At 27.8% G+C, this 12599-nt stretch overlaps 1 protein-coding gene across 1 annotated transcript; it reads right to left on the minus strand.

Annotated features, from left to right (window-relative positions):
* Nucleotides 1-2449: 2449 nt before the first annotated feature.
* Nucleotides 2450-12599, minus strand: LOC148308120 (uncharacterized). The gene is made up of 4 exons (XM_088262241.1): nt 12378-12599; nt 11284-11370; nt 10321-10468; nt 2450-2621 (listed from the first exon to the last, which is right to left on the minus strand). The coding sequence occupies exons 1-4, from the start codon at nt 12585-12587 to the stop codon at nt 2578-2580; spliced, it is 489 nt and encodes a 162-aa protein (XP_088118367.1). The 5' UTR covers nt 12588-12599; the 3' UTR covers nt 2450-2577.

The following is a 12599-nucleotide window of genomic DNA, read 5'->3' on the forward strand; positions in this document are numbered from 1 at the left end:
AACGCCACACCACTCTGTCTTTGCAAACATTCTTTGCCTCTTCTACATTCATGCATATACATACCCGACGATTATTACGACTCCTGACCCGGCCGCTTTCAAGTATTTGACATACCTGATTGCGCCAAGTTTTCCTCGGTCGTCCTCTGCTTCTTTTTCCAACTACATTCGCCTCATAAATTTGTTTAACCGTTCTTTCTTCACTCATACGCTCCACATGTCCAAACCATCTCAACACACCTAAGTAATTATTATGGTTATTTTTTATGGCCAAATGCCAGGGCTTACGACCTGGCATTTGGCTGGCTTAAGTAATCACTGTATGCACTTGTGAAACATTCACAATTCCGCCCATTATTGAACAAGCATATTGCATTCATTTTGGAAAGATGTAGATATGCACTGTCGTTGGATTCCTTTCGTATGTAAGTTATAATTTTGATAGATGTGGAATTTTGGCTGACGGTGCTGCCCTCAGTTGAGAATTTGTGAAGTATATGGCTTCCTCCGAGTTGTTACCAATTTGTTATACAGTATTGGAACACAGTATTTAATTTTGTACATAAGTACATTCATCCCCTGTCCACTTGTTTGAACTTTCCTTTAGCAGCTCCATGCGTTTAGTGTACAAGCCAAAATCTAACAATATGGACTACTGTTACTCTTGTAAGTTAATAGAAAAAGGAGTTGAAAGAGAGTCCTCACACAATTTTTATAGACTCCTGCGGGTACATCCTGGTTTATTCGGTTTATACCAGTCATCAATATCAAAAAGCCTAATCAAATCCAAACACAAAAGGTGGAGACTGACCGGAGCATTTCGTCGTAACATAACGTCATAACATCGCTCGCGGCGAGCATTACTGAGCATCCGAAACTATGGATAGAGCGCTCGGCTCGGTGTACTAACTGCCTGAATGCTCGCATTGTAACGTGTTACGTAACGACGAAATGCTCCGGTCAGTCTCCACCTTAATACACAATAACTTAAGGTATGTATTATGTCTATGTTACATTTTACAATTATAAATTCATTGGAACAAAATGATTTATTGATTGTTTTATTAGTCTTGAACAAATTGTAACATTATAATTGTGAATGAAATCAATGCACCCATCATGGAAAAAAATAATGTTAAATCAATGTTCACCATTTTCACCAGTGTGAATTTTGTTTCTTTTCTTAATATGGACTTCAAGAACGTATGAACGAATCGACTCTCCTCATTATCTACAAAAAATCATAGATCTATTAGGAAATGGATGTCATCGTAACTTATTTAAATCATGCAAAGTGAACACTGCTGCAATTCTATTCCTTAGATGATTGTTGGGAAAAATTGATGTATGGCAAAATTAAAAGTAAGGAAATAAAAAAGAATTATGAATTTTTCGGTAAATTATTTTTGAATGAGGGAAATCTTGCAATATATTTTGTATGGTTTGGTATTCACATTATGTTTTTAAAATCATGTTGCAATTTTTTAAAATATTGTGTTGATATTGGTAAATGATTTTTGGAATAAAATAATCAGAACGTTTATGTATGTTAAATATTCTTGATTGTATTTTGTATATTACAAAACATTGTTAACTTTGTGATATGGTAATATAACACTCTCCTTATCATTCATCGTTCACTTTGTGTAATACCACTTTAAAGTATTACACAAAGTGAATGATGAGTGATAAGAAGAGTGTTATTCTTTAATGTACTATATAAGATATTGCATCTCAACAAATGGGCAAGTTGGTACTTTTCTGCAGGTTAAGGTGGTTTGGAAATGTGGAGCAAATGGCTGACGAGAGAATGAATAAGATAGTATATTTGCCAAGTGTGAATAGAAGAGTAGGGCGGGGATGGCCAAAAAAGATTTATCTTATCATAAACAAATTAATCAGGTCTAAAGTCAACAGGAACTGGAGATTATGATTAGATATATGGAAGTCAAGGAAGCTAGTAATGTTTGTCGCGTTTTATGCTGTCCGCCCACCTCTGTAACAAAACTATGTGAAATTCTTCTCTTCTTCAAACCATTATCCGCACCTAATGATGCATAGGCCACTGCATCATATAAATACAGTATTATCTTGATCGTTAACACATGAAAGAAAGGTGATCAGCCCTCCGCTTGATCAGGTACCAGTCCAGGGTAATATTTATTAAATATTAGAGTGAAAAAAATCACTTTATTTATTTGACCCCCCGTCCCTGGGAATCGAACCCGGGACCTCCAGAATGGAAGCCGAGCGTCCTGAACATTACACTACGGAGGCGGACATGTGAAAGTTGTATCAGTAAATCCAAGAATCTGGATCGCAGGACTGATCACCTTTTCTTCATAAAATTGATCACCGTGCCCAACCGATGAAGTGATCTGTGCAGCAGTGGATACAGCTGGGAGTCTAAGAAGAATACTTTTGTGAAACAGTTATTTACAGTCATTCATTTTGTAGTGTTATATTTGCTTACCGTTACTATTATTAAGTATAATCTTCATCAGAATGCGTTTAGTTCTTTTGGTCTCTCCTATTACCCCTTCGATAATACAAAGTAAAAGAATTAAAAGCTCTAATTCATACAGAATCCATATAATATAAGCTGTATTCATTATTGATATCTGAAATTAATTTTAAAATTTATTAAATCAATAAACATACGTAACAACATTTTGAGTGTGTCCATATACTTGTTCATAAATCTGGATTATCTCCAATTATATGAGTTATTTTCATATTATTTTTTGACAACTCATCAAAGATGAAGAAGAATATGGAAGCCTGGGCATTTACGGGGCTGACGACCGTCATAGGCTGGTTTAAGTGATCACTTTACACATGTGTAACATTCATCAATTCTACCCATTATTGACAACCACACTACTCAAATTCTTGGAATTTCTTGATATATTGATTAAACTCGAAACATTGTGTTTGAATCACTAGAACTTCACTAAAGACATCTGTGGTAGGATGAGAGAAGCTTTTTATTGAGCAGAAACTCTTTAATTTGTATGTGAGATCTGCATCCTGGATCCAGGTTTGTGAACAAGTATTTGGACACACTCAAAATTTTGTAAACTTCAGTAATATTATATTTGCAATAATTGATTCGCCAGTCACTTTGCGATAATATTAATCCATTTTAAATTAAAATTTTACTTTGCAAATATTTCTTAAAATTAATTGTAATACGCATTTCGATGCATTCTGTATCATTTTCAAACACTGTGTGAAAACATTTTTTTAAACTCCGGAGTAAAGAAATAATGGAATTTACCAAGTAAAATTTAAATTAATGAATAACATAATATTTTCTATGACTTGTATACTGGTCGCCACATAAGAATGCCAAACTAACACATAAGAAATCATTTGTGTAATGTAGCATTAAAATCACGCTTTTTGATTGGCTGCACATCTGTTTGTGTACAGTGACCATGTCTGTTCATGTCCATGATGGAGGTAAATATTATAATATGTTAATATTCATTTAATTAACAAAGTAAAAATAAACTTTTAAATATAATGTATTAAGTATAACAAATATTTTTTAAATGATATATTTTTTTTAAATATAGTAAACATTGAGATATTCATAATTTATTCATATTTCTATTTATATTTATAAATTTAAAATAAAACTATAAAATTAACATATTTTGTTTAAATGTTCCTTTGGCCTAAATCTGTACTTATATTTTCTGCGTTTTTATATTAAAAGCATCTCCTATTAAGCATAGCCTATTATTACATTGATGAATTATAATCCTGGTGCCAATATTCAAATCAAAACTTAGAGTAGATAATGTTAAAAATAAATTCCAATATATTTATATTTTTTCACTACGGTTATATTGTTTGGTTTGGTTTTATAAGTTTGGCATTCTTAACTAGCGACAACTCTAAAGTGTGTTAAATATTTTTACATTAAACTGTTATCAAAAAAATTAAAATCAAATGAATTGTACTTACATTTTCATCAGTAAGCAAGTTGTTATTCAATAAAGTGGATACACTACCTACCATATCCATAAAAGTTGTGAAAATTATTATGAAAATCTAAAATATTTAGTAAAATTAGCCCAATTTCTTAAAATATTTCATGAATGTGTGTGTGAAATTTTATTTACCTCTAAAGTGTATATTTCATTCACATTCTCAATATTAACTGACAGCTTATTGCTTATTTTTGCCAAAGACGAAATTGTAACCGAGTGTTTTTCAAATCCATAATTTCTTGAATGGTAAAACACCTTTCTTTCAACAAATGAAATTAACGGGCTTAAATTTGACAGTTCTTTTAGATCAGTTATTTTAATAAAAGCTCTGTTGAGAGACAAGCATTGGCATAATAGTACAAAAATCAAGCAGCAAATTTGGTATGCTATAAGGGTAAATCTTATATTTAGTATGTAATACGATACTAATGCCTCAACGTAAATATGAGGTGATAAATAATGATAGTAAATTATTAAAATTAAATATGCTAGCGGAGGGGCGTAAAAGAAAATGTCAAATCTATGGATGAAATCATATTTTCCTTTGCCTTTAATGATTGACTCAACTTGGTCAATTTTGCTCATAACTGAGAATAAACATGGTTGTTGTTTAATGGTTTGAATCAAATAATAAAGCAGGTGTATGCCTTGAATGATGCTTCCTACATGAAATACAGTGTCTATGGTGTACTCATTTTCTAGTATATGTATCAAGGCGATACCTATTATAAACATTGCTAAAATACTTAAGAAGAAATAATAAATTTTAGTTTTAAATACAATTGGTTTTAAAGCTTTTGCGGTTTTTTCATAACTTTTTATTCCCAATATAGTGCGTATATATTTGGGGCCTTGCAATTCCACTTTTAAACTTGAATCATTTTTAATATCCATGGAAACTATGTGACTGTCCCCTTTTTTATGAACTCAAATAGCATACGTGCCCACACTTATAATATTCGATATAAAGTGATCAATGTTGTAATATATATGCCTATCTATAATCAATATGACTTAATCTAGAAAAGTAATGGCTTCGAAATTAAACCTTTCCATTTAAAATAGGGCAAACTGGGGTGTTTTGACAACCCCGTTTAAAATTAATATGATGAAAAAATAATCATAATGACAGTATCAATATATTTATGAGAATGTTATGTATGTTTGTTAGAATATAAATTTTTTATTTTTCCACAAACAGTGACACAATTTTAATTCTAGAGATCAATACAAAATTGTATTTCCACAATTAAAATAAAGTAAGATTATCACAGATTTGAATTAAGTTAAGTACAGATTTAAATTTAGTAAAGTAAGCATAAGTTTAAGTTAAATAAGATGAACAGAAATTAAATTCAGTAAGGTCAGAACTGAACTGAAGCGCCCTTGAGGTAGTATTTTACAAAAATGGTGTTATGTATTTTTATATATTATTTTTGTTATTATTGAACTAGTTTAAGTTAAGTTAAACTAAAGGTTAGGTTAGGTTTAAGTTAAGAAATGTAAGCACAGATTTCTGTCAGGTAAATCCGCTTCAAGTGGTAAAGGTCACCACCAGAATAATGCAGTCACAATTGATTCCAGTCTTCTGCAAAATATATGTAGGTACATAAAAATGAAGGGAACAAAATAATTATTTAAAACTTACAGTTATTGATGCTTTATTGTAACCCTATTTGAACATGTTATTATATAAATGTAATTGTTCTGTAATCTTCTGTTTATTTGAAATCAATCTACAGGTTTTAAATTTCTCTAATGGATTGGTATAAATGACAAGCTAATAAGTGAATACACATATATGTATATATATATATATATATATATATATATATATATATATATATATATATATATATATATATATATATATATATATATATATATATATATATATATATATATATATATATATATATATATATATATATATATATATATATATATATATATATATATATATATATATATATATATATATATAATATTTATAAATAGTAGTCAGCCTCCTTAGTGAAGTGGTTAGCAAGTTCGGTTAGCATGCTGGAGGTCCCTGGAGGAACTAGGACTAATCACCTTTACTTCATGTAATTGATATTGATGCGATGCAGTGCTCTGTGCAACATTGGATGCGGGTGGTGTTAAAAGTAGCAGAAGAAGAAGTATTTAAATAAGTTGTTTTATTTAGTATTCATAAATTGTAAAAAAATAATTATGAATGAAATCAAGGAACCTATCATGGAATATAAGAATGAAAAATCAATGTTGACCATTTTTGCCAGAGTGAATTTTATTTCTCTTCTTACTGAGGACTTCAAGAAAGTACAGAGGAGTCTATTCTCATCATTATCTACAAACGAAAAATCATTGATGTGTAAGAAAATGTATATCAATCAAGGCAATTGTATATAACAGTATTTATCCAATAAATTATTTCAATATTTTATTTATTGTTTCGGCATTAACTTTGTGGTAAGACATGTTACAATGATTAAAGAAAACACTTGTTTTTTACCACTTGAGTTTTATTATAGACTACAGTTATTATACAGACCTGAATGATGGAAGTTTAACTTCTGAAACATGTAGTCTATAATAAAACTCAAGTGGTAAAAAACAAGTGTTTTTTTAATCATTGTAAATTATTTCAATGTCTGGATGATTCCACTGTCCACACAATCCAAAAAAATAAGTAATCAAATTTTGTACTGACATTTCTTGATGCAATTGCAATTTACATAATAAAATAACAACTATGTAGTTTTTTCTACATTTATTTTATTTGACCAGTGACTGGATTTTGTCATAACAGACATCATCATACTGGCCCCGCCAGACAGATTTCTATCTTATAAACATCCGCAGGGCTAGACAGAATTCTATCTTATAAACCCAAGAGAGGGGTTGGAAACCATTTATTGAATTTGAATAAAGTCAAATAAAGTAAATGTGTAAAAAACTTTATAGTTGTTATTTTATTATATAACAGAAGTACCGTAGAACGGGGCTACTTGAACTTTGATTTGTGTCTTGAGCCCAGTACAAAATATTAAGATCGTAGTATCGATCAAAGTATCGTGACATGTCATGAATGATAATGAATCATGTCAATACGTTCATTATTATAGACTAAATACAGATTTTTTTTTTGTACTGGGCTCAAGTAAGATCAATGTTCAAGTAGCCCTGTTCTACGGTATTGTTTATTTTAATTATCTTTATGTTAATACTTTTGAGATTCAAGGATACAGCTTTTGCCCTGATTACTGTTTCTGTCTAAACACTTTTGAAGACGGTGCTCCAACTTTTGTATCCAAGTCATCAAATTCTGCCGCCATTCCTCTGAGAAATCGAACTTAAAACGTGATCATTGACTATTTGATATCTTATCGTATGAAAGCGCATTCCACTTCTGGATTCAAGTTCTGGATCACTTATTCTCAAAATAAATGACCCTTATATGTATATATAAATATATATATATATATATATATATATATATATATATATATATATATATATATATATATATATATATATATATATATATATATATATATATATATATATATATATATATATATATATATATATATATATATATATATATATATATATATATATATATATATATATATATATATATATATATATATATATATATATATATATATATATATATATATATATATATATATATATATATATATATATATATATATATATATATATATATATATATATATATATATATATATATATATATATATATATATATATATATATATATATATATATATATATATATATATATATATATATATATATATATATATATAAATATATATATATATATATATATATATATATATATATATATATATATATATATATATATATATATATATATATATATATATATATATATATATATATATATATATATATATATATATATATATATATATATATATATATATATATATATATATATATATATATATATATATATATATATATATATATATATATATATATATATATATATATATATATATATATATATATATATATATATATATATATATATATATATATATATATATATATATATATATATATATATATATATATATATATATATATATATATATATATATATATATATATATATATATATATATATATATATATATATATATATATATATATATATATATATATATATATATATATATATATATATATATATATAACGTGGTAATATTTTCCTTTTGAAAATTAAGTGTAAATAATATGTAAAGTGGGTGTATAATAATAAAATAAACAATGTGTTGCTTTGTAATTAAAGTTTATTCTTAATTTATCTTTATAATAATTTTTATATCTATCTATCTATCTATCTATCTGATTCTGACAGTTAATAATATTATCGGAAGTCTTTTGTTTTATTCTGAGCGACGCATGCGGCATCTGGTGGTAGAACTGTTTTATGTAGGTACTTTTTGTAAGTACTTAATAAAATGTATAGGTAGGTACCTAGTTATTTTATTACATCTCCCCCCTTGGGGATGAAAATTCATAGTAAAATTTTCACTCGTCCTCCGGATCATCTTCTTGTAGTGAAGGGACTGGTATAAGTTAAGTGAAATGATAATTTTTTTTCTTTCTTTCTTTTTTCCTTCTTTTTTTTCTTTCTTGTTTTTTTTTCTTTCTTTCTTTTTTTTTTCTTTTTTCCGTTCTTTTTTTGTTTCTTTTTTTTGTATTTTTTTCTTCTTCTTGACGATTTTAAAGTAGACACAGTTTTTTTCAATCCATTTGTTTTTTTCTTTTGAATTCCTTCCTTTTTATTCAGATCTCTTAAAGTATCTTCTAATTTAACCAAATTTACAACTTTTAATTGTTCATCTGCATTTTCATTCGAGTTTAATACTGGATTCCTGCTTAGCCAATCTACTTCTAAATTCTTCTTTCCTGGAGAATATTTTATTTTATCTTTCGTAGAAGTTTTTTCTACTTTATTTTTATTTTCATTTTTCAAGCACTGTTTCTGTGTTATTTGTATGTCGCTATTTTTATTCTGATCTTTTAAATTATCTTCTAATTTAACCAAATTTACAACTTTTAATTGTTCATCTGCATTTTCATTCGATTTTAATACTGGATTCCTGCTTAGACAATCCACTTCTAAATTCTTCTTTCCTGGAGTATATTTTATTTTATCTTTCGTAGAAGTTTTTTCTACTTTATTTTTATTTTCATTTTTCAAGCACTGTTTCTGTGTTATTTGTATGTCTTCATTTTTATTCTGATCTTTTAAAATATCTTCTAATTTAACCAAATTTACAACTTTTAATTGTTCATTTGCATTTTCCTTCGATTCTAATACTGGATTCCTGCTCACACAATCTGCTTCGAAATTCTTCTTTTCTGGAGTATATTTTATTTTATATTTTGTAGAAATTTTTTTCACATGATTTTTATTTTTAATTTTATCACTAGTTCTTAAATTTCCACGTTTTCTTTGATTATCTTCTAATCGTTTTCTTTGATCATCTTCTAATTTTTCTCTCTCACTCCGAACATATTGTAGTAATTGTTTTAATACATCTAATGTTTCATAATCCATTTCCAATTAACAAAATTGTCGTTTTATAACGTGGTAATATTTTCCTTTTGAAAATTAAGTGTAAATAATATGTAAAGTGGGTGTATAATAATAAAATAAACAATGTGTTGCTTTGTAATTAAAGTTTATTCTTAATTTATCTTTATAATAATTTTTATATCTATCTATCTATCTATCTATCTGATTCTGACAGTTAATAATATTATCGGAAGTCTTTTGTTTTATTCTGAGCGACGCATGCGGCATCTGGTGGTAGAACTGTTTTATGTAGGTACTTTTTGTAAGTACTTAATAAAATGTATAGGTAGGTACCTAGTTATTTTATTACATATATATATATATATATATATATATATATATATATATATATATATATATATATATATATATATATAGTCATACAGGAGAAAGTGACCAAGTGCATTTTTTTACAAAAAACGTGATCATTGACTATTTGATATCTTACTAGCTCAATATTGCCCTGAAAACAATAACAAAGGATTTTAAACATGGAAGTATAATATATTGACTTGTTAAAAATGACTTACTGCATTGATGTTTATTTTCTTGCCAAGCAAAAGTGATTTAAATGGCCCTCCTGAACATTTCACGTTTTGTTAGTTGGTCACTTTCTCCTGTACGACTACGATATATATACTACATATATATTACAAAATTATTTTTACTCACCACTTGATTTACTGAGTATACTTTTTATCAGAATTCGTTCTGTCCTTTTTGTCTCTGTGATGACACCTTCAATAATACTGATTAGAAGAATTATGAGTGCAGACTCGTAAAAAACCCACACAATACAAATAATAAGCATTAATGTTTCCTGAAATGATTTTGAAGATATTATATTAATTGAAAATGCGCACACAAAAAGAACCATCACCATCATCCATTAAATTATTAAATGATTTACAGTGATTTTATAACAAAGTTATTTTGTAAGATATAAAATGAATAAACCAAATATTACATCTTAATATCTCAACATAGATGAATCAGAATATGAAAGTTCAAGTATTTACAGGGCTTACGACCTATCACAGGCTCGTTAAGTGATTACTTATATTTATGTGAAACATTCACCATTGTAGCCATGATTGACAACCACAATACTTAAGACAGACAGTTAGACAGTTACCTAAGACAGCGTCGACATAGATTGTTTCACATTCCTATACACAGGACCAACCTGCCGATGGTTATGCCTGTAGGAAGAGCTACCGCTATGTTGAACAATATCACATTGGATATTGATCTGTTCCATATGTCTGAAGGAGTTTTCCGAAGCGGGATTCTTCTACACCTTTAAGTCTTCTTGCTTACTTCTAATATATACGCCTTGAATATTGTTTGTTATGTATATATTATTTTTTTGTTGAATAAATTGAATTGAATTGAATACTTAAATTTTTGGAACTCCTACATATATCATAAATCTCATGACACTATATGTGTGAGTTCACTGGAGCCATCTATAGTTATGACAGCTTATGATAGGTCATTAACCCTGTGAATACCCAGACTTCCATATTATATTTTTCCCTTTGTCGAGATGTCAAAATGTAAAAATATCTCCCATGTAGAGAAATCCAAATTAATGAATTCAAATATTGATTATATTTAAAGAAATTTACTTACATTTTTGTTCGGATTTATGTAACTATTCAATACAGTGACTATACAACCAATCATATCCATAAAAGTAGTTAAAAACATTATTAAAATCTGAAATAAAAAATAATTCAATTCAATTCAAACCCTAAATTCGAGTGACTTGACTTTATTTCTATATATATCTGCAATATTTCGTTACAGATGTTAATAAAAATACTACTGATTAACTTGGGAGTTACTATATTTATTTAATTGCTAGTAATAATCATATAAAACCCTTATCCGCACCCCAATGGTGCATAGGGCACTGCATTATATAAATACAGTGTTATCTTGATCGTTAATACAAAGGAAAGGTGATCAGCCCTCCGCTTCAGGTACCAGTCCAGGGTTATAGTGAATAAATATTAGAGTTAAAAAATCACTTATATTTATTCGGCCGTCCAAATTTAAAACACAGTAAGGGACAATATTTTTGTAGTACGTTTTTTTTGCATATTTTGACTAAGTAGAATCTACTTAGTCCAAAAATGCAAAAAAAAACTACTACAAAAAAAATGTCCCTTACTGTGTTTTGAGTTTGGACAGCCGTATTATGATGAATTTTTTGATAAATCATTCTCTATTGAACAAACCTTAGTGTTTGAGATCTTCAATATGTAGATATATATGAAGTTAAAAACATAAATGGCTTTCATTTTCTTATATTATTCAATGGTGCAATATGCATTAATGTTTGCATAGATATTTATTTGTCCCCGACTGTAGTGTAGTTGTTAACGCATTTGGCTACCGCTCTGGAGGCACCAGGTTCAAACTAAATACAAGTGATAATCTATTTATTATTACTCTGAACATGTACCTGAAGCTTAAGACTGATCAGCTTACCTTCATGGTCAAGATAACACTTTGCCATTATGATCCAGTGCCCTACACATCATCGGGTGCGTATAAAGGTTATAACAAGGAGTAGAAACTGTTTATTTTGTTCACATCTTCAACATTTGCCAAGAGTTTATTATACGTTTTTGCTAATGCCTGTATTGTCTATAAAGCTTATAAGAAGCTTATATAGTCTATAAAGCGTATAAGATGGAGTAGAAATAAGTTATATTCACCTCTAAACTGTATATTTTGTTCACATCTTCAACATTTGCCAAGAGTTTATTATGCGTTTTTGCTAATGCCTGTATTCTCACCGTGTGAGATTCGATTTTGTTGTTTAACAAGGGTTCAAATACTTTTCTTTCAACAAATAAAATAAACGGATTTAAAATACCAAAATCTTGCAACTTAAAATTTTGTATTAAAGCCCTGTTGAGAGACATAAATTGACAAAA

Source organism: Brachycentrus maculatus, unplaced genomic scaffold (genome assembly GCF_059751285.1).
Source record: "Brachycentrus maculatus isolate JH-2025_06_01 unplaced genomic scaffold, ASM5975128v1 h1tg000176l, whole genome shotgun sequence".
Lineage (NCBI taxonomy): Eukaryota > Metazoa > Arthropoda > Insecta > Trichoptera > Brachycentridae > Brachycentrus > Brachycentrus maculatus.

Bases quoted from the DNA above. Each gene is read 5' to 3' on its own strand.
- LOC148308120 (XM_088262241.1), bottom strand. From the start codon at position 12,587: ATGTCTCTCAACAGGGCTTTAATACAAAATTTTAAGTTGCAAGATTTT. The intron at 11,371-12,377 runs GTGAATATAACT...TTTTTATTTCAG, and splicing joins ACAAAATATACAGTTTAGAG to ATTTTAATAATGTTTTTAAC. The intron at 2,622-10,320 runs GTGAGTAAAAAT...AATTAATTTCAG, and splicing joins TATACTCAGTAAATCAAGTG to ATATCAATAATGAATACAGC.